This window comes from Xiphophorus hellerii, chromosome 18 (genome assembly GCF_003331165.1).
Source record: "Xiphophorus hellerii strain 12219 chromosome 18, Xiphophorus_hellerii-4.1, whole genome shotgun sequence".
NCBI classification, from domain to species: domain Eukaryota; kingdom Metazoa; phylum Chordata; class Actinopteri; order Cyprinodontiformes; family Poeciliidae; genus Xiphophorus; species Xiphophorus hellerii.
The window spans coordinates 11,206,568-11,234,092 of record NC_045689.1 but is presented as its reverse complement, the minus strand read 5'-3'; the positions used below and the strand labels follow the sequence as shown (position 1 = coordinate 11,234,092).

General features: G+C 40.7%; 1 protein-coding gene and 1 long non-coding RNA gene across 5 annotated transcripts in view; both read right to left on the bottom strand.

Annotated features, from left to right (window-relative positions):
* Positions 1-22,529, bottom strand: part of LOC116737516 (uncharacterized) — a 32,820-nt gene extending 10,291 nt beyond the window's left edge. The window contains exon 1 of the long non-coding RNA XR_004342838.1: positions 22,486-22,529. This is a non-coding gene — a long non-coding RNA (uncharacterized LOC116737516). The remainder of the gene's footprint in view (positions 1-22,485) is intronic.
* fam131ab (family with sequence similarity 131 member Ab) lies at positions 641-23,111 on the bottom strand. 4 transcript variants are annotated; one of them, XM_032590701.1, is made up of 6 exons: positions 22,612-23,111; positions 17,261-17,400; positions 10,104-10,197; positions 9,813-9,995; positions 3,695-3,826; positions 641-2,608 (listed from the first exon to the last, which is right to left on the bottom strand). In XM_032590701.1, the coding sequence occupies exons 2-6, from the start codon at positions 17,351-17,353 to the stop codon at positions 1,950-1,952; spliced, it is 1,161 nt and encodes a 386-aa protein (XP_032446592.1). In that variant the 5' UTR covers positions 17,354-17,400; positions 22,612-23,111; the 3' UTR covers positions 641-1,949. The 4 variants fall into 4 exon arrangements, with proteins under 4 accessions (XP_032446592.1, XP_032446593.1, XP_032446595.1 ...); XM_032590702.1 differs by lacking the exon at positions 22,612-23,111 and adding an exon at positions 20,937-21,225; XM_032590704.1 differs by lacking the exon at positions 17,261-17,400 and having other exon boundaries at positions 22,612-23,110.
* Positions 23,112-27,525: the final 4,414 nt, after the last annotated feature.

Sequence of the window (27,525 nt, the reverse complement as noted above, 5' to 3'; positions counted from 1 at the left end):
TGCCATATTGTAGCTATGGCTACTGTGTAGCCATAGCTACCATCGGGTCCTCTGACATGATACCATCATGTGTCAATGATATATCATGTGTTACAATGTATTGCCCTCAAAATGGTGAAATTTATTGACCATTTTGAGGCTCAACAAATTTGACTCTCAGATTTGTTGGTCTGAAATGATTCAGACCTTTCACTCCTGGTTTCTGCTTTATAGTTGCTGAGTATTGCTAATTCTGTTGCTGATTGACCACAGCAGGACTTCGGTCAGAAAATAGGGAGGACATGAGTTTACTGAAAAGCTACAGACTGTAGTTCTCCAGTGATTCACTCCGGGTACAGAATAGATGTCATAGTAAAAAATGACATTTTAAACTTTAGGAAAAGTATGACAGAAACTCTTAGCTGTTTTGAAAGTGTAACTTTTTGGTACCATCAACCAGCCCATGCCTATGTGCATGTGGGAATGAATGCATCCATGCTCTGGTTCAAAGGGATTTCCTGAGTTGTATGAAAGACACTTTCTCTCAGGTACATCAACATGGAGAGGACGAAGTAGGCTCTTAACGTGTCACATTACATGCCTTTTTGCAAGCATTATAGAAAGGGAGAGTACAGAATAAAAAGGCAAAGCTTTTCAAGAGTCAACATGAGAAGAAAAGATGAGTATTTAGAAGTTTTTAAATAAACAAAAAAACGAGCTCTTCATGAGGATCATGATAAATGGCAAAAAACCGTATCACAGTATCCTCTTTTGAAAAAAAAGGAAAATTTCACATTTGTATTGTTTTTTTCCCAGTAGACTATATCACACAGTGATAACAAAGAACAGGAGAAATCTACAGCCACATTAGCTTCGTGCAAAGACCACATACACTGGCACGCCGCATAGGCAAGGAGATCAAAGCAAGACAACGCATACAAAAATATAGAAAAATCTCCAAATGCAAGCCATCTCTGCACAGGAAAATAGGTTTCTGTCGCTTGTTGCCAAACATCCATCGTTGAGGCGTCGCTTCAAGAACTCTCTCTCTTTGTGTTTCCAGTGTCCCTGCTGCGAGTTTTTATTTTTCAAGAGCAAAGTTCAGGTTTCCTCCACAGAAAACACCGAGGAACACTGCGCGGCTGTTCATCAATATGCCAGCTGTCCATCATGATGATGACATGAACAACAACATGACTGATAAAAAACTAGTACATCAAAAGCATATCATTTCTGTCATATCATTTGGAACACATGATTATTTTTTAAAATACATACCATTTCCTGTCACTTTGAAGACATTCCAGCATTTGCTCATAATTGACAGTGACAGGGTTAAATAGTTTGGCATACTCAGCAAGCCATGCCCAGAACGATGCTATTTACTCTCTTGCAAAGGATGGGGGAAAGAGGTTAGGAGATGAGGGATGGGGTGAGGACAGGTGCCAGGATGCAGTGTCAGCCTGCTCACTCACGAGAGAGGGAGAGATGGGCAGGGATGATACAGCACAGCTGAGATTACAAAAACGTGCTCGAGCCCAGGTCAGCCCATTGATTTCAGCACTTGCAGAAAACATGCAGATATAAGTCAGAGGTTTGGATTCTCGGTCGATCCGTCTGCCTGGAGCAGAGTCCTTTCACTGCACCGAAGAAGACGTAGCCGAAAAACTGTGGGCGTCATACCCGAGAGTTAGTCACTGACCGCGCCTAGTCCAGCCCTCACTGTTCTCGCACTGATGAAAAAGGATTGTTTGGACGCCTTCAAAACAAAAAGTGTTAATACGTGGAATGGAGACAAAGCACTTAACGGATGGAGAGGAGAGCTGAGATGCTGCGAGTGTAAGGCAAAGACAGTTGATTTACGCATCATTCAAAAGGTTCAAACTGTTCAGACACCATGACGAAGAGGGGAAGTTGTCACTGAAAATGAAGAAGCCCCTCCCCAAATACTGAGATGAGAAAAAAAGGAGTCATTGGTTGTTCGGCTCTTCTGCTCTGTCCTCCAGTTCCTCCTCTTCCTCTTCCTCTTCCTCGTCAAGGGAAACAACCCCTGAGGAGGCCACATCGGACACCCTCCTGTGTGGGTTGTAGTCAGGAGGGTACTCCACCCCCTGGCCCTCCACCTCCTTCTGGCACACAGTGCCTTCATAGTCCTTGCAGGGGGTGTCATCATCCTCACCAGGTGACAGATATGTTTCAGAGTAAGACATGGAGTAGCAAGGAGAATCCTGACCTCCGTAGGACCTGCTGCCCCGGCCGCCCCCACTCAAGCTGTGGAAGCCACAGTCTCCCCCACCAGGCCCACTATGTCCCACCCTCTGAAGTCGGGCCAGCAGCTCCTCCCCTCCGTGCAGCGCAGACAGGATCTTTGCAGCAAGTTCAGCTGCGTTGTTTTGGGCGTGATTACCACGATGAGTCCTCAGATCGCGGAGCAGCGGGTGCTGCTCGTCGAGGCTGCAGAGGCTGGAGCAGAGCGTGTCCGGAGAGCCCGCCGTGGGGGAGGGCTCTCTGCTGCCACCCCCTTCGCTGATACCTCCTCTGCTCTCAGAACAGGGCCTTTGCATGCCCAGGTGCTGGCAAAGCTGGCTGTGGATCAGGTCCTTCAAGTACGGCGGATAAGATGACAGTTCTAAAGAGAACAACACAAACTGTAAGCATAAAGTCTTGAAAGAACAACAACAATGATATAGTAAAGAGGAGGTAAAGCTAATACCTTTTTTGGGATGTTGAAATAAGAAATATGTATACCTATAAAACTACTCCCAGAGAAGACTTTACAGAGGGTGTCAAACTCTAGTCTTCAAGAGTCGGAGTCCTGCAACTTTTAGATGTGTCCCTTGTCCTACACACAGGAATTAAATGGTGAAGCTGCCTCATTAGCATGCAGTCAAGCTCTACTGACCCATGCTAATGATCTAATATTGGAGTCAGGTGTGCTGAGGCAGGGAAACATCTAAAAGGTGCAGCACCAGATCTTGAGGACTGGAGTTTGAGACCATAAAATGCTGCAGCTTTTGGACAAATGTACCTTTGTTTTCTTTGTATCTCAGTATTCACGTAAGGATTTCATGGAGATAAAAATCTTAGAATCAAAACAAAACAGTATTAAGAAGAAGTGCTTTGCAAAAGTATTCATAACCTTTGAAATGGGAACAGGCCCATTATACTAAATCAAAATATATTTTATTTTAATGATAACACCTGGAGCCTTGAAAGGCAGCTGTGAAGTAAAACTAGAGCTTCAAGAGTATTAGCAACTTGGCTTATATTTCCTCAAGGGTCTATTGTCATCACACACAGGTCTGCATGTGTGAAATCCAACTAAATATGGTCTGCCAGAAGGTAAGAAGCTACTGGTGAATATATGAATGTTATTAACTGCAGTGCAGTGCATTGGCGGATGTGTGTAATGAAGATGAAAGCTCCGGTGCACACACTGCCGAGTGCCTTTATAACCCACTAACACACAATGCCCACACAGATGCTGCCTCTGCAGCAGAGGAAGTGATATTAAACTTGCAGGAGGGGTATCAAATTGCACAGACAAACAGAAAAATGTCAGGAGAGGATGAAAACTGGGGCACTGGGACAAAGAAAGACAAAGAGAGAGGGGGAAAGAAAAGACAGATGGATATGGGAGAGGGTGTCTAATTCAGCTTTGAATCAATGAGGTTTGATTTAGCTGCTGTGTGTGCCTGTGTGTGCGTGTATTTACCTGTGCTCTGTGTGGTGGGCTCGCTGGCAGGCAGAAAGTCTTCATCATATGAGTCATCATTGGACTCATCGCCGTCCACAGAGGACCAGGCCCTCAGCTTAGCCTCGGCGATGGCAAACTGCTCTGCCACACCTGCAGACACACAAACGGCACACATGAGCTCGTACATGCACACAGGCAATTACACGGTTGGCATGGTAACAAGGAGGCTGCATTGTGCCTCGGCGTCATCTGCTGCCTGACTGACAGATCTGTGTGAGGTGTGGTGCACAATGTGGCGTTAGAGTGGACAAATGACAGCATTCCCAACACAGTCGAGGTTTGTCAGCCGTCACCTGGCTGGTGCAGTTAAGATGGATGTCGCTTGGTGTTTAGTTGTGCTCTGTCAGTTTGAGACTGTGAGCTGGAGGAGGTACAGAGGAGAAGTGCCAGCTCAATCTGTGAGGGAAACATTAGTGAAAAAAGCTAGATTTGTGTGTTTCTAGTTTATATAAAGGTTTCATCTCTTGAATCCTTTCTAGAAAGCATTAAAAGTCACATCCAATACAAAATCATAAGGCAGAGGAGTGAGGAGCGTAAAACACTTTTACTTGTTCCTACAATTCCAAAGCATTTAAACCAACCTAATAAAACAAAGTCATCAGTTGAAAAGGACATCAATGTCAATAATCCTACAGTCCCAGATCGGTCTGAACATTTCATTAGTCTTTAGCTTAGAATTAAACATCAGCTATAAAGGCCAGATTAAATAGGTCAACTCTTTATTTTTGTTCCTAGAGAATCTCTGTCACTTAAACTAGGCTGATAAATCTATCAGTTTAATGACTGCAGGTTTTAAAGGAAGAGCATCCATCACCAAAGGATCTGGTTCTGTTAGGGCATAACATTTACAATTTACAAGCACAAGCATGCTATAGAAGTGAAAAGCCAAGAAACGATGCATGTTTGTCGGGGTGAGTGTGGGCGTGTGCGGGTGTGTGTGTGTGTGTATTTATTTTTTGTGTAACTATGGCTCCCATGAATAGCCTTTAAGATCTGAGTGACCTATCTTCTCCAATCAGGGCAGCTGCCAGTCAGAGACAGGAAGTCACTCACTTGTTTCCTTAATGTCACCCTGCTCCCCCTCCTTCTTCCTACCTGCTCTGTATTCGCCCCTGTTCTCCTCCATGTCATGCCTTCCTTCCAATCGCCTCTCTCAATAAAATTCTCCATCGAATCAGCTGGCTGTCCTTGATTCCTCATGTTCTCTCTTTTTCTCCTCCCAGCAGTCTTTCAGCCCTGTCGCTTTCCCCTCGTTTTGATTTTCCTCTCCTTGGTCTTCATTTCTTTATGTCTCCCTGTCGGTTTCTTCAGCTCAATGCTCAGTATTCATGCGACGTTTCCCACAGGGAGAGAGATCGATGCACCCATTCATCCCTCACTGTGGCTGGACCCTGAACCCTCCTCACAAACAGCAGCACATCCTCCTACAGACGGAGCTGAGCTGTGCAGGTTGAGCTTTAGATCTAGAATGAAGCCATTCACATGCTGCTAACATTCATTTTAATGTAATCAATGCACAACCAATACAAGGAATTTAATAGTTAAGACTGGGTGCCCACATGAAACACACATTTTGCACTTTGGTGTGTGCAACTCTTACATGATGAAATGTAGGAGGTGTTCTGCATTGATACTGTTTTTAATCTTGGTGTGTGAAGGAGTGTGTTTTCAACCCTATTCAGTTGTGACACATTGTGTTCACAGGATGATATCCCAGCTTTCTTGGACTCAAATGTTTGGGAGAATAGTGGCAACACCAGGGAGGTAAGCTGTTTTCAGCCAATCATTTTCCTGATCTGAAGATTTTAAGATGGAGGACCAGCAGTGTGGTGAACCTGCCGATATCACATTATCAGCATCTTGTTGTCGTCAGAGATAAAGCATTTTTTTGAGAACCAACACTGACATGATTGATAGTTGAAATAAAAAGATAAACCATTTTTAGCTCAGACAGGAATACCAAAATTATTTACAATATTATTACCAAATGTCACAAAATGAGAGAGAGAACTACTCAGAGAGCTTCCCATTACCTCTTAAATATTTGGTCTACAAAATTGTTTGACTAGTATTTAGATTATCAACAAGTCTTACGCATCATATGTTTATGGTAAACATAATATTGTCATTCAATTGATCACTGTCTATTTTTGCAGCATTTGGAAAATTGTTGCTTTTCTAGTTTATTTAAAAGCAATTTGGTTACGTTGTACATTTTTAATTGTATATGCAGATACCATGATACCATAAAACTGGTATTATTACTCAGTATGCTATACAATATCCTACAAGCAGTTGCCTGGCTGTGTCAGACACTGCATAACTGTCTCTTTCATTCATCTCTTCATTCATACAAAGTGTAGAGTAGAAGTATTTGTCTCAGTATTTCAGCAGAACATCGCCGCCTGCATATTCAGTTCCCTAGTTGCCTCCTACACAGACACTCACAAACAGTATACCGGAGTGTGTTCTGGCTCACTCACACACATGCACGCCCCCGCGCACAAGCACACCAAACACTTACTTATCACATTTTTGCACATGCTGACTTTATTCTGTAACTTGAACACGAATGTTCACTCACCGTCACGCCATTGGTGGATTGCAACTTGACAAAAATAATAAGAGTCAGCACAACTGGCAGCAACTCAATGAAGTGGGCACCACTGATGATGCAAAGTGAAGAGATGGCTCTGTGCAGTTTCCATGCAAACATAACACCTGAGTATGAAAAGTATTGGTGTCATTTTCTGCATAAATCATGATACTGTCAGGATATGACTTCATAAAGAGAATTGGGCGGCCCAGTTCAAACTACGTCACAGAATCGACCACATTTAAACTCTTTTAAGAACCTTAGATCAGTTACAACAAGATTTACTTTTCCTTTGGGATTAATAAAGTATTTTTCAATTAAAATTAATTGAATTGAACCTATTGGCCAGGTAAAGAACCCTCAAAAATAAATTTCTATTCTACTGCAGTAGCAGAAAATATTGAAAATCCACCTTGTAACATTTGTACTTGAAAGTTTTTATGTGAACCGGTGCCGCACAGGTCAATTTGATAATGTGTTGCAAATTCTTTCATTAAAGAAGTGCTGTCATTAGTAAACCTTTGTTAAGTATTTCTTTATTATTATCACAGCCAGCAACTGATACACATAACAATTCATTTAAAATAAATGAAGAACATTGACCCTAACCCTATAGAATTACTTAAAGTTCTACTTTATTGTCTTTTGAATTGATCAGAGTATACTTAGCCAATTTATGGTCTATTTTCCAGTGGTATCCTGATTTAGTTTTAGATACCAGGATATCTTCAATAAAAACTTAGGAGTTAAGTAAAAATATTTCATCGCTGTTTCTTTCAGCAGGAAAGTGATGAAAAACAAATGTCTAAATCAACAGAAATGTTTTGCCACGTATAAAATCAAGCTTTCTTCATGGTCATCTTTGCCCTTAGACATCAATACTACAGAAAACCTGTGAGTTGAGCTGAAGTGATGAGAGCATAACAGAGGAAACTTGAGTCAGGATTGTCAAGAAAGATTGTGAAGAATAGTCAAAGAGCCTGAAATGGCATCGAAGAAACGTGCATCTAAGTGCGTAGTGGTGCCGATAATTGGACCACCAGTCATTTTATTGAGCAATTATGACTTAAGATGGGATTTTTCACCTCCTACTGATCAAATACACTTAAATTAATAGCTAGATTTTGAGATTACACTTTTCATACCGTACATCTTTACCAAAGTGGTAATAAAAGTCCTTACATCTCAATGAGGAGAATAATAATAATAGTTTATTAATGTGTTAAGAGAGGTGTCTAAAGGAGCAGAGATGTCCTGTGAATGCTCATACCCTTCTCTGTTCTGCCTTCACAGAACAGAGAAGGCATAGGGGAAAATTGCTCAGTCACGGCAGCACTAGCTAGGGGCAAAACCTTACTGTGCAAATTAACCTTGAGAGTCTGCATTGCAGGGACAGAGCAAAAAAACGGATAGAGAGCAGACGGCAAGTGAAAACGACTGAAAAAGAGGTGTTACAGAGGGCAAAAAGAAGCATTACAAGGAGGGACAGTGTGGGTAGAAGAGCACAAAGATGAAATAATGAACAGAAAGGGCAGGAGGGATGAAAGAAAAGTCAGAGACGAGGTTAGTTGGTAGCAGAAAGAGGACACAGATGTGCTCTAAGTGAGTGCTTTGAAAGATGAACAAATTTTAAACAGTCTGAAGAGGGGGAAGAGTTAGGATGAGAAAAATTCAATAAAGTCATTCTTTAAAAAAAATTTGTAAAACGCATGTTTGTTCTGGTCCAAAAAATTAATGGAGTGAAAAGTCCTTTTAAAAATTCTTTCACTTTCTTTGACCGTTTAATATGAAGGCCAGCATGCACACGTGCAAAAGCCATTCCCAGCATGCTTATAATGCAGATTTATATATGTGTTGCATAACATCTTAATCTATCCATATATAATAAGATATTTTATATAACCATTTTTTACAAGTCAAAAGCTTAACATTCATGAGTGAGAGTGAAGTAGAGATGTAAAAGAATATTGAAAAATATTGGAGTTGGAGCGTTGTGCGTCCCTGAAAATATTTAAATGATGCCTCCAACATTTCCTACCTCATTATCAGTGCTTCTTTAAAAAGCAATGTACAAAAGTCTTGTTTTGTCCATGCCAAGGCAAAGATGATGAACTTTTTGGAGGTTTTATTGTGAAACTGCAACATTTCTAACTATGAACCAACATGGCTGTAACATATAGTAGCATGAAAATATCAGGTTCTAGGCTAAAGAAATTATTTCCTCCTTTCTCTGCACTGAACAATGCTGCAAAGTCTTTATAACACACATCCATCTGCTGACACACCAATGCCACTGACAAATGTTAAGAATCTAATTTAGTAAATTATATGGATTATTTTCCTTAAATCTCTGACTCAGTGGGGTTTTGTTGTCACAGCCCTGTGAAGTACTTTAAAGTAAAGCTGTAAAATACTGCATGCTACAGATGATGTCAAACAAATATTACGATCATTTAAGATGTATTGACGGGAAATAGCAATGCAGCATAAGTTTATGTTAACATGTAACGTCCGTGTATTTCAATCAATTCTACAAAGTCACCTGACTCTGTTGAGGCGTGAATCTGGCTGAGATCCAATAACAATATTATGCAGGCAAGCCAGTCCGATAGTGATCAGTTTACATTGATTTCTACAAGCGCTGGCCTTTATGACATTAATTTAGCTTAATTAATGAATTTGATTTAAATGTGTTAACATTTTTTCAGTACAATGAATTGCATTTCTTTGGCATACCTTAGTATCTGCGCGTTTCTGGTAGGCCCGTAAATCAGGTGCACAAGCGACATTTGAAAAACTATTGTGTGCAAGTTGTGCAAAAAGGAGTTAGTCTCTTAATGAAGCTATTCCAACCTGAAATACCATCTCAATGCAAAACATGTAGGAGTAAACACAGACATCTCCAATGCTAGTGTCAGCATACACAGTCCATATTTCTAAAGAATTTTCTCGAAAAAGTTAAATAAATGATCAGAGATCCCTGAAACAATTGAAAGCTGAATGGGCATAAAGCATTTTGCCCCAATCTGATTGATGAATAACTTAAATAACAGATTAAAAACAAATGTCTTTGTTGATGAGCTCATGTGTATATATACAGTAATTTAGCAACACAAAGGGGGTTTTAAATGGAAAACATTGCTTATTTAGTCAAGATATAGTTTTCAATTAAAATGCAATTAGTTTTGATTTATTAATTAATAACAGATCCTGCAATTAACTTGAATAAAATTCTTAACTGAGTCTCACCACTAAATTTCTACGTGTGTTGTACATGTCATAGACTTGAGTTCTTTCAGATATGGTACCTAACTAAATATTTATTAAACATATCTCCACATAATTGTTAAAAGAACCATAGCATCGTTATGGCCACCAAGAGTTTGTTATTTGTAAATAACTCTTCCATATGCTCATGCAACTTATGACTTGGAGTGGAGCGCAAAAAGACATCCATCAAATAGTGAACGTAATGATTACCAGCAGCAAAGCGTGCCTCTTGCTCTCCCTCAGTGAGATCAGAATAAGAGTTGAAGTCTGACTCCAGAGCTGCCGGAGTGTCTATGGGCTTGCACCATCCCTTCCACTCTATCAGATGGGCTACTCTGCCCTGCGCCATGGCTGTAGGCTTCGTCACATGGTCCTTGACCACCTGTGAAATACCTGCAGGACACATATATCAGGAGTTATTCTAAACCAGGTCCAGTACATGCATGCGGAGTACCTTTTACTGTATCATAGCAAGTTGTTTTTATGAACCGTTGCACTTACCATGCAGAGAAGATCGAGCTAGAGCAGCAATCTCTTGAATGGTAAGAGCTCTTCTTGATTTTGGTAGCATTTCAACGGTGTCATCAACATTCACCTGAAATGAAGAGAAATAAATGAGTGGGTCTTGAACTCGCTCAGGAGCAAAGCGGAAATGTGAGCCACATCTCAATACATCCTGCTTTGACTCAGAGGAAAAACCTCTGCTGCCTGGTTGGTGCAAATTAGAATCCTGTTGTTAAAGTAGCAGGCATACTTTAATATTCTTTTAAAAACTCAGGGATTTTCTTCACCATCCACAAATACACACACTTTCACACACACATAGTCTTGATAAGTCACAGGCAGTGTATGAGAAACCAATTTGCACAAGCAGGGACACATTCCTGCTTACTTGTATTGCTTTGTGAATGCAGTTCTTTGCTATGACATTCACACCACTTGTATATTTACACATTTTATAAGAGTGGAATGTGACACAGTTATGTGATCGATGAACACAAAGTAATAAATCCTGCCATCATTATAAAGCAATACCTGTCAGCTTAGCTAGAGTATCTAGAAATCTCAAGTGGATTTGAGTCTGGACTTTGACTGGACCATTCTAACACACTAATGCACATTAATTAAGATTATTGCATTGTAGCTTGAGCTGCATTGTCTTGCAATTACCTCCATCCATCTCCCTATTAATTCTGATTGTAGAAAAGAACCGTCAGAGCAAGATTCTGCCACCACCACATTTCAGTGTTAGTTTTCCACTATTTTCATGTAGAGCAAAAAGTAATAGTCTAATCTAACCAGAAATCTAACCATCATCCTCTACATATTTTCTGTGCTGCCTGTGATCATAGCAGAAGGCTTGCCACTCTTCCATGAAGGCTAGATTGACCATTGTCTTCTTGCCTGTCTGCTGTGTGCCTTGGTCTTCATGGTGCTGTTTGTTCTCTAACAAAAGGTGGACTCCATTTACTAATTAGAAGACTTCTCATGCACGCTAGTTGCACTGGATTCTGTTTAGATGCATAAGAGCGGAGTGGACTGAATAAAAATAAATTTAATATAAGAGCTTAATATGAAAAACATGTTGAAAACATCAAGAGATATACTTAAATGTATCATTTTATATAATTTATTTATTTTATTTTACCCCTCCAGGGGGTCTTTTGTGGGCTCTAGTGTCCCTTATGTGAAAGTAGGCTGACAGGAAAGGGGGAAGACATGCGGCAAATATCGTCGGGTCCGGGAGTCAAACCTGCGACGGCCGCGTCGAGGACTCACGGCCTCCAAATATGGGTCGAGCTAACCCCTACGCCACCACGGCACGCCCCCATTTTATATAATTTGATGTGAAACCGCAAATATTCATCAATGGATTGAGGCCATTGATGTCACATGTTTTCTTAGAGTGTAGACTAATTAGCAAACCTGCAGTTAGTTAAGGTAACAGTGACCATCCTTCTCGGATTACAAATTGTTGTTATGCTATACAGATACACACGTGAAAGGCAAGCAAAACATAAAAAGGGCCCGCGGTTCCATAGATTGGTTTATTTTTGCACACTATCCACACCCTGCGCCATCCATGCAAACTGATTGGAACTAAATGGGCCTGGCGATTAAAACGGCATAAAAGAAAGGATACAGCTTAGCATCCAAACATTGTCTCACAAAGAATTCAAGATAAGCAGACAGGAGACAAAAGACTGATGCCATCCATCACTCCTGCCAGGCCTTGAGCTCTGTAAAGTCAAACCACAGAAGGAGTATCGGGTGTTGACAAGTTTCTTTGTCTGCTAACTCTTTATGGACGCACCTGTCCTCACATGAGGGATGGACACATCAACAGTCAAAAGCCTTTTTCTAAGCGGACTCTTCCATGTCATTAATGTGGGTCAATGCAGTCAGGCAGAGTGAATGATGTGACGGCTACGTGGAAGAATATTTCCACAAGCACTAACCGTGTTTATTTGTGCCGGCTTTTTCTGCAGGGGGCAGAAAAATCTGAAGCTGGAAAGTCAAAAGGAAGGTAAGAAGGTTGAAAGCAGCAAGGAAAGAAAATAGGAAGTATCAAGGGGGAAACAAGAAAGAAAAGAAGGTTAGAATACTTACACAGTGGAAAAGTGAATAAAGTCTGGAAATCTAAATAACTTTCTGAATCTGGAAAACACTAATTTGACCCTCCTGGAATTCTATAGATTATAATATAGAAACCCTGCTGAACCAGGTGTCTGAGTTTATTTGAAAGAAACATTCCTCAACTACTAAACTCCTCACAGAGTTAACTTTAAAACTGTTGAGTCACTCTGAAGTTAAATCCTATTTCCCCAATTCTCATTAATAGTCACTGCCGACTGCACAGCGCATTTCATTTGCAGACACAAGACACAAATAATTAACTCAGGTCATCAAAGGCGGCACCCTGTCTTTGACCTTTCAATTCCTCCTAATAAAAACAAAACAGTGGCCTGAATAACAAACAACTAGCAAAATGCTCTTAAAGAAAACCCCTACACCATTAATGGGGATCCCAAGCTTGAGATTGTATCGCCTGCTGCCCAGAGGCGGGATAATCCTCTTGTGCTGCAGAGCAGCTCGCACATCTGAGGGGAGGATAATCTGGAGGAGACGTGACACGTAGCCGGGAGGAGTTGGGGATGATATATTCTGCTTGGTCTTTTCTGAAAATTAAGGCTGTGCTACTTAATGTTGTGTACCCTTAACAGAGTATATTTCATTTGTTTTCAAGGTGTACAGCTGAAAAAAAAACAACATTTTCACTGCGTTGTGGGTGGTATTGATGAAAACCTGCTGTTTTTTTCTGGCATTCGCATCAACATTTTTCATCCCTTTTGTTTTTACAACAGAGCAAGACAAGATAAAGACCACAGAACATAATTGGAAACAAGTATCTCACAGTTTGCAGGAAAACTGCGATCTATTTGAAGTTTTATATACACATGAAGGAGTATATAGATGTATGAATTATTTAAGGTGAGCAGAACCCTGAGCTCGTGGGTCATCTTTCTTTGGCTGACTCTGCTCTTCCTTCGATTCCCTCCCACCTCTGCTTCTCCCACTGCCCTACTGAACTGCAGAGCGACCAGACAGGGAAACACATGGGCTGCACTCAGCAGACACAGTGCTACAATAGGACAAATGCAGTGCATCTATTCACACTGAATTCTCATATTAATAATTAGATATGGTGGAAATGAAACTGAATGTAATATAAAAAAAATGACAAAAGATCAATATCAAAGAAAATATTGTTTTTTGTGTCTAGGTTCTTTTCAGTGGACATAAAAAATTTAAATTCCATTTTTTATGTCCAAATGAGTAACTGAGTAAGTTGTTGTCATCCTTTTTTCGTGAGAAATAAAAAAGCATCATTGCACAAATATTGATTGAAATGGTTAGTATTGGAGTTAATAATCAGATACAAAAATGTTTTGGGGGAATTTTTTGGTTTCTGACACTATTGCATGATTAACCACTCCCCGGGTCAAATTGACCCAAGAATATTATTGCTGTACCTCAGAAACGACCATAACAGGAGGGTTTAGCCACTATTCACAATTACAGAGTCTTTGCAAAATGACTATTCATCAGAAATCTATAAATCCCAAAAAGCCCATAGTAACTTTAGAGGAGCTACAAAGAGCTACAGATCGGGTGGAAGAATCTACAGAAAGGTTAAATATTAGTCTGACAGTACACAGGCCATGAAGGGGACACAAAACTGAAAAACATTTAACTTTTTGGCAAAAATGCAAAGCACTATTGTTAGGTTTATTTTAGGTCCTAACCTGCAAAGAATCAACCAGAGACACAAATTACTTTTCTGCAGAAGAGGAGAGCTGAGCCCAGACGTGGAGAGCCACCGTCAAACACTGTCTGTGATCAACTCTGCCAGATCTTTTTCTGCACTGCTCTTTTATTAGAAAAAACAAGGAAGGAGGTTGGGCTTTTTCACATAGTCACACAAAGAATTTGACCAATGACCTTTACTACAGGATGTTCTGGAACCGTCTGTGGACATGCCCTTACAAGGGCATGAGGCTGACCGCAACCAATCAGCCCCACAGAAAGCTGACAACACAGGAATGTGCAAACGTCTCTAGCCTCCAGGCAAACATCCTAAAAATAGTCAATAGTGTACTACAAAAGAGAGAAGTCAAGAAAACATCAAACAGAATAATAATATGAAAACATAACCTTTCAAATAAACTTACAAGTAAATGACCTTAGATAATTTTTTTAACAACTATAGGAAAAACTAACACTGCACATCGCTGTGAACATTCTCACTGTGAAACACAGAGGTGGCTTTGTTATGTTTTGAGGTTTCTTTCAGCATGATGTCACAATTGTTATTGTGACAGACAATAACAATTTGTTATTGTGACAGACAGTAACAATTGGTTATTGTCTGTCACAATAACAAATTTTGCTGGATGATAGATTGCCCTGGTAATTACTGTGATGATTGATTATATTGTTATTTGAGACCATTTTCAAGTAATAGCTGGCTAATGGCATAATTGCTTATTGCGACAGGCTTATTTGTAATTAGGCAAAATATGAAAAAGTTCTTGGGATATGGAAATTTTTGTAAAGCACCAAGTCTTCCACAAAGACTTGGTGATTTACAGAAAAAGAATAAATTCTCTATGTGGCTTTCACATAAATAACTTATTATGCAGTAAACAATTAACAGTTTGGATAGGGACTGAAAAGAAGGAGATTGTCTTTTTTTATTTTAATTATTTTTCCAAGTTCTGCAGCTTTAATTAGTAAAACATTCTCTTGCTTTCTATTCAGCAAACATCAACTGTGAGAAACAACAATGCTTCTTTATCCAGAGGCCCTTTCTCCTGCTGTAGGGAACCACTATTTAGAAGCCATTTGCCAAACTATCTGAGAAGGAGAGCCACAAATACTCGCATGCAGATATCTGTTTCACGCTGTGGAAAATAATGGGAGGATCTTTATTCTCCACCGGCACAGCACATTTCTAGCATTCTCTCCGTTTTTCTCTCCCTCTCAAACCCTCCCCCCTTCTCTTAACTTTCCCACAATTGGAACATTTCTATGGCAACCAGTCACCATGGAACAATTCCTCTCTGCATGCATGTGTGGCTGATGTGCTGATGACGTCGCAGACTCGAAACATCGGCGGACGACCGACCGCTACAGCTGCTGCCGCTGCTCTCTGTGAGATCAGAGATCCTGGGAGGAGACGTGCATTGTGTAGGAAACAATCAGCCGTCAGAATGCATCGTTACATCAAAGACGCAGCATGTTTGTCTAGGATTCAAGGAAATGGGAGGCATTACAGAGGGTCACCGCTGTGATGCAGGGAGCTCAGCAGTCTAGCCAACCCCTCTTTCACGGAGGCCAGTGTTCAATAGCATATCTCCTCCCCTTTCCAGAAGGAGGCAGAGGCTGGATGTATGTTCCTAATGGATCACTTAAACATTACTAATCATTGCCTGGCTGGCTCGCCGCACTACGTCAGACTCACAGATGGTGTGCAAAGATAAAAGGAGCAGGTGGAGACATGATCATTCATACAATCATCATCATCTCTGTGCCGGTGATAAGCAGTCGTCTATGATCTACCACATGCAATTAAAGAGATGTAGAACTGTGGGGTGAAATGTCCCCAGGATTGCTGATGAAATCATACTGTTTATGTACAGTGTTGGGATTTACTGATTTCTTTTACCAACGTAAATGTTTCAAATAGTCAAACAAACTTTGGGTCAAAGATTCTGTTTATTAAGGGTAAAAAAGCAATTCAAAACAAACTGACCAATATGAAAACGTAATCGCTCTCCTAAACCTAGTAACTGGTTGAGCCATCATTGGTAGAAACAACTCCCATTTAGTGTTTGCGTTAACTGGCAGTGAATCTTTTTCACTGTGAAAAATTTCGACCCACTCCTCTTTGCAGAATTGTGAGAATTCATTCCCAAGGTTTTGGGGAAACTTGTTAATTATCCTCATTTATTTTAATACAGAATCATGGATGCTGAGCTTTAATGAGAGTAAGGCCTGCAGTGCTTCAAAGCTTCTTCTTCTTGGGAGCTGCTGGAGAAGTTGTCAACATGAACTCCTGGGAAGGTTTACCATTGTCACGTGTTTACACCATTTTTTAGTAGCAGCTCTCACTGGAGTCCCAAAAGCTTAGAAACAGCTTTGGGACTCTTTCCAGGCTAATAAAATATCAATCAGGGCATTGAAGCAGACCACATGCCTCTTAAGCACAACTCAAGTTAAAGTCACTATTGTGACAAAAAAAGCTACATCACACTTAAATCTTCATATTAAAAAATAATTGTTAATTATGCTAGATGGAAAATAAATAACTAGGAATCAACTGGTTCATGTTAATGAAAAGCAATAAAAGGGAAAGTGAACCCGAGGCTAAGATGCATTTTCAAAACTTGGATGGCTTCGTTAATAAGGTAATTATTCAATTTGGAAGATTGGGAAAAAAAATTTCCCCCTTCATACAGAGAGACTCTCATCTTTGGTTACAGCTATCTGGAGTAGAATATAATAAACTATATAGCAAATAGTCTTCAAATCTGATAGTCTTTGCCATTCAAATGTATTCACACCCCAATTTGTTTTATATTTCGTATTTAATGGGATTTTAGAACAAGAAAAGAAAACATGGAAGAAGAAGTTTTGGTCTAATTAGACAATAATTACACTTTATGGCCTACTTGCAAAATTTTGAGTGACGGAAAACTAAAACTGCAAATCAACAATGGACACACACCATCCTCACATTCAAACATGGACAGCATTTCCTCTGCAGGGACAGAGTTTATAAGAAGGTGGACGGGGACAAAGAGAGAAAATCTAAAGCTGTAAAACAAATGTTTCTACAAATTGTTGACTGGGAAGGAAGGTCACGTTTTAGATGATGATTCGTCAATATTGTGGAAAGCCAATGTATGGGGGTTTTTTCCACTTCACAAATATGCATTATTTTTTTGTGGCTCTATCAATTTATAAAATCAACAAAATACATTTGCAGTGTCATAGTGGAACTAGTTAGCTTAAATTAGCTGCCCTTGTCAAGATTCTGTAGAATCACACTAAATGTAAAGTTTTACTTTGATTAAAGAGAGAACTCAGGGCACCTCGCTGAAGTCCAGAGCACCCAGAGGTGCACCGAGTATCAGTCTGCGTGCCATGCAGGTCCGCGTGTTCCCCAGGAGCCTGACATCGGACATGGAGCTGGACGCGCTCCAGTCCACGCGCAACGAACCATCAACCGCCACTGTCAGGAGGAAGAGAGCCACGTGAAGGTAACAGCAAGCACGTGGTTTAAAACTCATAGTGGCTCTGGACTTCATTCTCACTCCAAAACCTAATAAAGGTCTGCATTTGAGGATTGGCATAGCATTTTAAAGTATTCACAGGGTTCATAGTTGACAGTTTGTTTGTTTTTTTTAAATTGGAGCAAGAATCAGCCATCCATGAGTTTTAAGCTAACCATATGTACTGCTTTAGAAAAATGCTTTAAACTCCATGCCTCCATCAGGAATTCAGGGCAGTCAAGGCAATGACCAAAATGTAGCCTGATGGTGTCTTATCTCACTACAGTCTCACTGCAGTCCCTCCGAAACAAACCATTCACCAACTACTTGACACGATTGGGGATAAAACATTTTGTTTCAATCAGCTATTGTCTGTTGAAATGAGGAATCGGATTGGGTATTGAAAAGATATCAGTAAATTGTATCATTTTTACACTGTAGACACATGCAAAACCTCTTCAAGTTGGTTCTTTTAGAAAACTCTTCATGTGGCTCTGAAATGTAGCATTCTGTATGCGTAGCTGGTCATAAGTTGAAGTACGCTTATTATTGCAGCTTATCTAGTAGAGACTGTGGGTTGTGTAGTGAGATAATTTGCTGAGGGGTGACTTCCATGCACCTTTTAAACCATGCTGTTCATGCGTTAAGCACCTTAACCTTTTCTTCTTTATAATCAAAAGGTTTTTAAAAAGTGGAAGTGTTCTGAAGTAAATATTTGCCTGCTATAAGCAATATGACAGACTATTTCAAAAGGAAAGGGAGCTTCTACTGAAAACTTCACATAGTCTTCACTAAAAATATCCAAAGCATCCTTTTGACCTTTAGTAGCACACATTTCGTGTTAGTCCAATTCTTCCTGCAAACATCACATAACAACCAACAGGTTTAAAACATCACTTTAATTAGAGCTGGCTACATGAGTCAGTCTCATCTCAACACAATCCACAGTAGACCTATGAGTGCTGATCCACTGCACACTAAGAATCGACTTTCCCATCCGCTGAGCAATTCAGCACCTGGACAGCTCCCATAGGCCACATGCTCACGCTGCCTCCGGCCTCCGCGCTCACCCTCATCAAATCAGATTTGAAAAAAACGAGATTAGGAGAGGTGGGCCTCTAAATGTCAGTGCCTAGCTTTCCTTTCCAGCCCTCTGCAGGAAGCCGTTTCTGGTTACTGTCTGTGAAAAGAAGAACTCGCTCCATTAGCCACCAGCACCCACCTCAAACACTGATGACTGATCGCTCAGCCAATCCCTGCACCCCCCTCTGCTGTCTGGTCAAAGACTTGCCATTTAGCTCCATCAGCTCAGGTTGCCCAGCTGGAGGATTCAATATGTGCTATTTAACTGGGTGTGATGAGATCAGTTGCCTAGGATGTATTGTGTTGAATCTAAGCCATCCTAATGAAAGTAATTGTGATGAGTGAGAGATGCTCACGTGTATTCTACAGCAGTTTCCAAAACGTGGCGGTCACTGGCGATAGCACTTAACCCTTTACAGACACAGATACATTTACTAGTAAGAATCTATAAGAGGGTTGATATAAATTTCTTTTTATAATCTAGCACCAAAATATTTATGGAGAAAAACTGCTTTTAATTTAAGCAGTGCAGAAATCACTGATTTTGACAAACTCATCCATTTCTCATCTCTAAAAATATCCTTAAAATAAGTGGAACTGAAGCATTTTTAATTTCTTCTTTTAAGCAGGTTCTACTAACTCCTTGAGTTCCCATTTATTTCCTGAGGTATAAATAGGATGTGACACAGTGGCTGATGCATTTTAGCCACTGGCTGCTGGCTGGACAACTGCTTATATTCTTCTTGTCACCATGGACTGTCAGCACAGTGCTAAGCAAAGTAAACAAACCTTAACAGCTGCAGCAAAAAATGTAATCCCAGGGTCTCCATAACAACTATCACATAGTGTCTACATGAAAACCAGTTGCACAAGAAGACATTTTCTGTCTTACCATCATAAACATGTTTACGTTTGTTAAACTCCAGTCCTTACTAGTAAACAGATCCAAACATAAAGCCAAATTGACACAGAAATGGTTCACCAGACACAAAGTCAACATTCTTCCTTGGCCAAAGCAGTCTGAAGACTCGAATCCTACAGAAAACCTGTGGGGGGAGCTAGTGAGCAGGAACTGTAATAGAGGACTCAGGGCTCTGGAAGAAAGATGTGCAAAGCTGAATGGCTAAATATCCATATTCTATCCAGATAACAAAAAGGTATTGACAACGAACTGCTAATTATGTATCAACTGTGACTTGATTAAAAATATTTTTTAATAGTGGATTTGTTCCTGCAACTTAATTTAATGTAATCAAAACTAATTTATAATTTTCTATTTTTTTATTTCGAGGATTTGCTTCTGCAATAAACAATGAATGTATTTTAAGGATTCCCCCACATCTTTAAAGAGACCAAACACTTCTTTGAATCTGTGCCTTCTATGTTGTCACGACGGCAACAGGCAGGCTGTATGAAAGATGCACAAATTTATCACGAATCTCCTCCAGTAGAGAGGACGGAGGTCGGTTTCTATTACTCCGATATTCCGCCAGAACAAGGATGTGCTTTAAGCAGCTCCCGGGGCTGTGGATCATTGATCTGAATAAATCGAAGGGACCGTGCGGTATTTTGATCAAACGGGCCTCCAACTAAAATGGACACATTTGTAAATAACCTCGTTCTTCTGACTGACGTCTGCAGCTGTGAAGTAAAATTAGTCGTCTTGATTTTGATGTCAGTTGCGCTCCTGGCGCTGAGAGGCGCCTCTTCTTTACGTGTAGTTTCTGTTGTCGTGGAAACCGCAGGAAGGGAGACCTCGACTCGGCCGTGACGCCATCCCCTCCTCTTTTTCTCTGTTTTTTCCCTCCTGTCTTTTGCACTTTTTGGCTATCAACCCCACTAGGTGTAGCTATAAGGCGGTAGAGTGATCCTATCACACATGCAGAGCAGCAAACAGGTGGCTGCTGTCCGCTCCCAGGCTGCATTGAGACGTGCGAGCGCCGGAGCTGCTGCTCGGTCTGGGTGTCTGAGACTGATGGACCCGTCCTTACGCACACCGTGACAAGGAGACGCGAAGAAAGGGTGTCACAATCTCCATCATGGGTGTGATCAGTTTGGATTAAAAGGTTGTAGGCAATTAAAGGTCGCAGGAAAATTAGAGCGAAAACAACGTCTGTGTTTATTATGAGATAGGAGCAATGGATCGATGATGTGGGTCGAGTCTGATGCTTCTTTTCCCGCGTGGAAGACAGGCGTGATAGTCTGGGTCTGGGTGACACAGACAAAGGTCCGCGGAGAAACTGAGAGCAAACTGGGCTGGGGGCTTGTCTCCTGGCAACCTTCAAACCAGTAGCTGCATAAATTATGATATTTTAAAGGTACTTAACTTAAACTCCGTTTCTAGTCATATAAGAGTCTCCGAGGATTTTGCGTCAACGCAGGAGCAAAGAAAGAAGAAGAAGCGTGGTCCTACCTTGAAGCTAAACTGGGTCAGCGCGGTCAGAACCATGGTGTCAGGATGCGCCTTTCACGAGCCTAACAGCCGTTTAAACAGTGCATCCATCCATGGTGTCAGCAGCTCCTCAGTGTGTGTGTGTGCTTCTCACTGGCGTGCTCCCCTCACAGCGTCTCGCAACTCTCGCAGCATCGCGATGCTTAGGCTGCAGAATCCCAGCCCCTCGATGCTCACCCATGCACCGCAACCGTAAAAGCGCAAACCCTCTTCACACACACGCACACACGCCGACGCACCCTCACACACACCCCCACACACGCATACGCCAAGTTAGCACACACATGGAAAAACGGGTTTAAACTACAGAATAAAGTCTAATCCATACACGGTGTTTTACGGTACAAGAGTTGTTTTTGTTTCACTGAAGCCGAAAACCGCAATCGGACAACCGGTATAAATAAAAGGTAAATTAAATAATAAATAAATAAACAGAGAGGTATATTTCAAATGTTTATTCTAAGCTTTGGTTTATTGTTTGTGAAAACTCCGAACATTTTTCCATTTCAAAAGACCAGTTAAAATGTGTTTTTAAATTCAGAAATGTTATGTTTCAAGACGGGAAAGAGTTGTCCAGCAGACAGCCAATGACATCCTCCACAATGAGTGTAATCAACAAAACATCCGTTTTAAAGAGGCTGGTTCTTCATATTGTGCTGTATCCAAACACATTAATGGAAAGTTGAGTGGAAGAAAAAGTGTAGTACCAACAAGAGCGAGCACAATCCTCCGGTGTGGAATGCAACTAGAGTAAGAGCTTCAAGAGATAACCATGACATATTCAGGACTATGACTGTTACATTCTTTGTGTTATGCCACTTCTGAAGAAAAAAAACAATTTGACAATCGCTTTGAGACCCCAACTCATATTAATCATTTGTATAAATCAAAAGCAGCAAAAGTAATATCATAAAATGTTTGGCGACAAAGATCAATAAACATTTTTATTTACTTTTTTATTACATTTAAATGTGATAGTGGTGCCACCAAGGGAAACCCTGGAGGGTGCAATGGCCACTGCCCACCTGCTAGTGGTAAAGGCTATGTTTTATTTCCCCCAAGTTTCCCATTTCAACGATCAATAGAAATATTTGTTCAACTTATACATCTGTCCTTTTTTTCACCATCACGGTACCCTAACAGGGGTGCCGGTGTTCCACCCAAAACTCTGCAGCAACCTAATCCAGCTTGTATGAACTGAACTAATATCCTCCTAAGCACTAAAGTCTTTTGGTTTGACCTCATATCTTCAAGAGTTGACTGGCTGGCTTGACCATATCAGACTTTCCAAGTTCTGGAAACAGTGTTGACTGTTATTGGTGTGTATGTGACTCAGCACAGCTGGAATGTGTTTGTGCCTTTGCTGAAAAAGCATGCGTCCAAAATCCACATGTGTATAGCCGCTGCGTCGAGTTAGGATGCAGCAAAATAAATGCAAAAAAAAGATAAAACAGGCTTCCTCCATCGTGCTTTTTTTAATTCTAGGAGAGCAAGTTAAAGCACTTCTTACCAACAGGCGCTTTGGAGCTGATGCAGCCCATTCTCGCTGCTGCATGTAGACCCCCCCCCCTTTAGAAGCGTAATCTATTACATTTCTTCCCGCAATCATCCACGTGTAAAGAGACGCAGAGCGTACCTCGCAGATGGAAAGCCTCCGTCCCTGTCCTCCGCTGGGTTCCGCCGCTGTGCTCACACCGCCGGACTGAAGCCTGTCAGACTGGAGGGGGGTCTGGCCATCACTTCTGCTCAGCGCTGCAGCTTGTTTCTTCTAAATCCATACACACAAAGTTTTCTGCGGCTCTTCTAAAACCTCTCGTCTCCCTTTGGATCTCAGCCCTGCGTCAGCATCCGCAAGGTTCAGCACCACAGCGGAGGGACAGCGCTCTTCTCTGCGGGCAGCAGTTAAGGTTTCTGGCCCGACCTGAGAGCTGCAGTGCTGTGTTTTTGTGCGTGCGCGCGCGCGCAAGTGTACGCCGGGTGTTACTGGGGTTTTCTCCCCACTCTCCTTTACTCTCTGTCGAGTCCACGCCACATTTTGGGCATGGGTCCACTGTCTCTGGTCAGGGAGTGAAGAGTCGACACGTTGATAGAAAAACAATCCATGCTTATCCCGCTCTTATACCGCTTGCGCCGACTTTCCGCCCCCCGAATGTGCTTTTTTCTTGCTGTGTAGGAGCGGAATGAGACGGGATTGGCTGGAGTCACATGAGGGCGGAGTTGTGGGTGCACGCAGAGGAGGAGCTGGTTCTTCATTTAGGATTACATTTCCTGTCCGTGTTTACACCAGCTGACATCATGACAAAAGAGGGCTGTGTTTCAGCAACTCTGATGTAGATAAGAGGAAAGCAGATGTCATCAAATTCAGACACTGATCATTTCTACATTGAGATCAACAGACTTTAAGAGATTGACTTTTCTTGTCAATCTGTAATATTCCTTTACAAGCTCACGTTTTTTTGAGCCCCTGTTGGGCAGGGAGGCTATGTGATGAACCACAAGCAAGCAAAGCGAGCATGAACCGCATGCGAGCAATGTAGAACACCACAACCCCATTTCATGGCCCATATGCTCTCATTATGTATTAACTAGGCTCATTACAACATAAAACTCCTCTCTACGAGGCAGAAGTGTATGATGCTGCATGTTTTGGTATCGATCTGATACCAAGTAAATACAGGACCAGAATCTGATACTAATACTGATACTGATACTGATACCAATACTTTTATTATTTAAATTTGATACATCATTAAACTTTTGAGCTTTAGGTTTTTTGGTGGTTTTCTCTTTGAATCATTTTTGTTGAGCCCATGACAGAATTTAGACAAAGTTTAGGTGCCTATGATATACTTTAACAGTAATATGAAGAACAGAAACAACATAAAAACACAACAAATTTGTGTGCATTTTTCTTTTAAAATAAAGCGCACAAAAAATAAGTTTAGAGCAAGTCAAAGTTTAATCTTTTTTCAGTTAGATTTGAGAAACTACAATACACAAACATTCAAGATGGTACCTGAAACTAAATAATTGATCTTCCCACGCTAATATCGATCCAATAACAATTCCGTTTGATGTTACAACCACAAAACTCGGTTTGTTTGAGATATTTAGTTTAAAAACACTGCAGTTTCATGTAGTTCTGAACGTTTTGAACAAAACCATTGTAGCAGTAGCTGTATGTTTAGAGTTGAATTGTTGCTTAATGGATTAGCTGGGAGGTGCTGCAGCTTGAACTAAGTCGTCACATTTAATTTGGCCTTCTTTTTTTCCCTTCTTCCTTCTCCTCCTCACTTCTTCAGTCATTGTCTTTCCACGGACGAAAGGAGGAAATAAACAACTTGCTCAGAAGTTTCAGCATATCCACTCGTCTGACAGCTTCAACCGTTTTTTTTCGAAGAGACTTCTTTGAGTGCTGTACACAATGCGAACTATGATGCTAGGGGGTTTAAATGTGTATGGTTGATTTATAAATATAAATATTTATAAATCAACTTAAGTCTTCTGTCGCCTCTACATCATGATGCTGCCACCACCTTTTTCGCGGTAGCGTTGGTGTTGGTGTAAATGTCCTCTCAACTTTCTCCTTGACCTGTGTGTGTTTTTCTCTTTTCAATCTCCATCATGCTGTTTGTTCTCCAAAGAACTTCTGAACCCATCACAGTATTGCTATATTTATACTGACATTAAATCACACACAGGTGGAACCTGCTTACTAATAAGTTAACACAGAACAGTAAAAGATATTAACTGTTCTGCACTCCTCACTTTTCAGATTTTTATTTAGTAACATTTTTGAAAATCATGTATCATTTTATTTTCACCTTACAACTATTTGCACCAAGAGTGACGGTTTGCAGGTTGACCCATTTGTAAATAACGCAAAGTTTTCTTGAGGCTGATGGGAGTCTTCCTCACTCCTCCATTCGTATTTCCTCGCGCCCACCAGGGCTCTAAAGATAGCCTCGCGGAGCTGCTGACCGACGAGGCGGGCTCCTCGCTGCACCGCTACATCTCCTGGAGCACAGATCCGCTCAGCTCTCCCTCCGAAACAGGATCGCGTAACGCTCTTTGAGTGGGTGCTCAGTGGCGACTATTCGGATTTGCAAAAGCTCAAATGCCCCCATGTTTCAGCGCTTCCACTAGATATTATTGATATTTCACAAATCTGATGCCGTTTATAGAAAGTAGGACTTCAACCATGTATGGAGGTGCAGGAAATCCGCACCTCTGCAGAGCTGCGTGAAGTTTTTGGCAGGGGGATGTTACTTGTTTCAGTGACTTTAACGGGCATTCAGTATTTTATGTGAGAAGCAATTATTTCAGTTTTTCTTCTTTATGGGCTTAAGTTTAGAGAAAATAGATATTCAAGTTAAAGTGGGAAAACAACAATAACAATAACAAAATCACAGAAGATTTTGTGCGTAAATGCGCAGTGTGCAGAGATGAAGAAGTAAAGCTGAAAAACAAGATACTACCAGCCTTCATCACAGTAAACACAAAAAGGGGAGATTAGATCTGAGCTGTGTGTTGCATGTTGCCCTTGTGATTTTTCATTTTACAGGATGTGGATCTTCAGCACCCAGCTCCTGCTGCTGAGCTCACTCAGCCGTGATTTCATAACACATCCCAAGCTGCGGCAAAAAGAGCCTGAGCCCACGGAGGTCCTCTCAGCTCCCCCATTCGTGGCATTTACCCGGTGTTGCAGCGCCACCGGCAGGGCAGCAGTGGGAGAGAAAGCATGTGGCGCTCCACAGCGTGTGGCTGCAGAGCGAAGAGCAGAACATGTGGAAGGTGTGATTATCAGAATCCTTTAAGGTTAATTACAGAGCAGCTACTTATTTCCTGTCCTGCTTTTGTGATGTCATGATCCACTTTACTAATATTAAAGAGTGAACAGCAAGCTGTAAACAGAGTCAATGAGTAGAAATCCTGGTTTTAATTTTTGATGCATTTAATCGTATGTTGCGCATTACATTAAGCCACCTACTTTTAACTGGTATTGTATGTAATAGACCAACCAAGTAGTACAAAATTGTTAACTTGAATAAAAATAAACATGGTTTCATAACATTTATTTGCCATTCAAAATCTGAAAAGTGTGGCGTGTATTTGCATTCAACCACACTTACTCAATATTTTATAGAATCATCTTTCACTGCAATTTCACCGCATGTCTTTTGGAGCATATGTCTGAGTGATGACATTCTTGTCTATTCTTCTTCACAAAACAGTAGAAACTCATCAGATCTTTAAACACTTAAGATTCTCAGTTGAATGTAATGTAAAATAAAATGAAATGTAAAACAAACAAAGAAATAATAATCATTTTCTTCATAAACAATACTTTTTCTCTTTTGTGTTAATTTGTCACCTGAAATCCAAACAATTAAACAGAATTTAATTTCTAGTTTTATTAAGTTTTTTTTGTTTTTTTCTATTTAGAAAAAAATTATTTTTTTGCATGCAGCACTAAAGCATTAGAGATATTATGCAATGGCTTTAGACAGAAAGAATGTCTGAATTCTAAATGTGGGTGTGAAGAGATTTCATATGATCAACCTATATAATGTATTTCTGGTGAAATTAGACATGCTCAAAAACCTTCCCCTGTGGTTGAATTACAGCAATTCTGCAAAGATGAGTGGGTCACGCCTACATTTAAAAACTGCATTTTGTCTCTACTTGTTTTGTCTGACTTTTTTTATGCTTCCATTTGTTTTTAAAAGGTGTATTTTTGGTGATGAGCTCTAAGTTTTTGAGATTTGAAGGACTCCATGCCATCACCCTAATTTTTAGCTCCGTCATGACTGGAATATTCCAAAACATTCATTTTACCTCCAGCCAGAAGAAACATGTTGGTAAAATGAAAAGATCACTTTAAACCCAATTAATTTGGGGCTTAACGGGATCATAGAGGGCAGAGATGAAATGACACGGCTCCTGCTGGAGACCAAATAAGTAATCTGTTCCAAACCTTCAGGCTCTCATCGCTGGAGATAAGAGCAAACTTCTAATTAATGTTTGGATTTTTATAAGACCTAAATTCAGAGAAGATGCTATTATAGATTTGAGAAGTAGATTAAATCTGGTGAGAGAGGCTGAAGTTTTGTCTGAGAAGAATGTTGCTTATTCAGAGTTCAACCATAAGAAAGACGAATAAGCAGGAAAATAAAGAAAAGAGGTAAATAACTGGACGAAGACTTACTGTACATACATTTTACTGACTAGCATTGAATGTGAAGTCCAGTTCATTTCTAGAACAATTTGCTATGTTGTTGTTTCTTAACAGACATAGTTTTTCTCTCCTTTCGTATTTAAGCATCCTTGAAAATGTCTCTGATGCTTTCCTCCACTGTCTGATGTCTGATTGAGCCCCGGCGTAAAAGACGAAGATCTGAAACAAACATGATGAGGGCCTCTGGCCAGGCTAAATGAGCGCAGAGTCCAAATAAGGCTTAACAAACTCCAATCCCTACCAGATGTCCAGAATAATTACCACAATCTGTCACAGATAAAAATAGATGGACTTTAAATATTTTTGCATTAT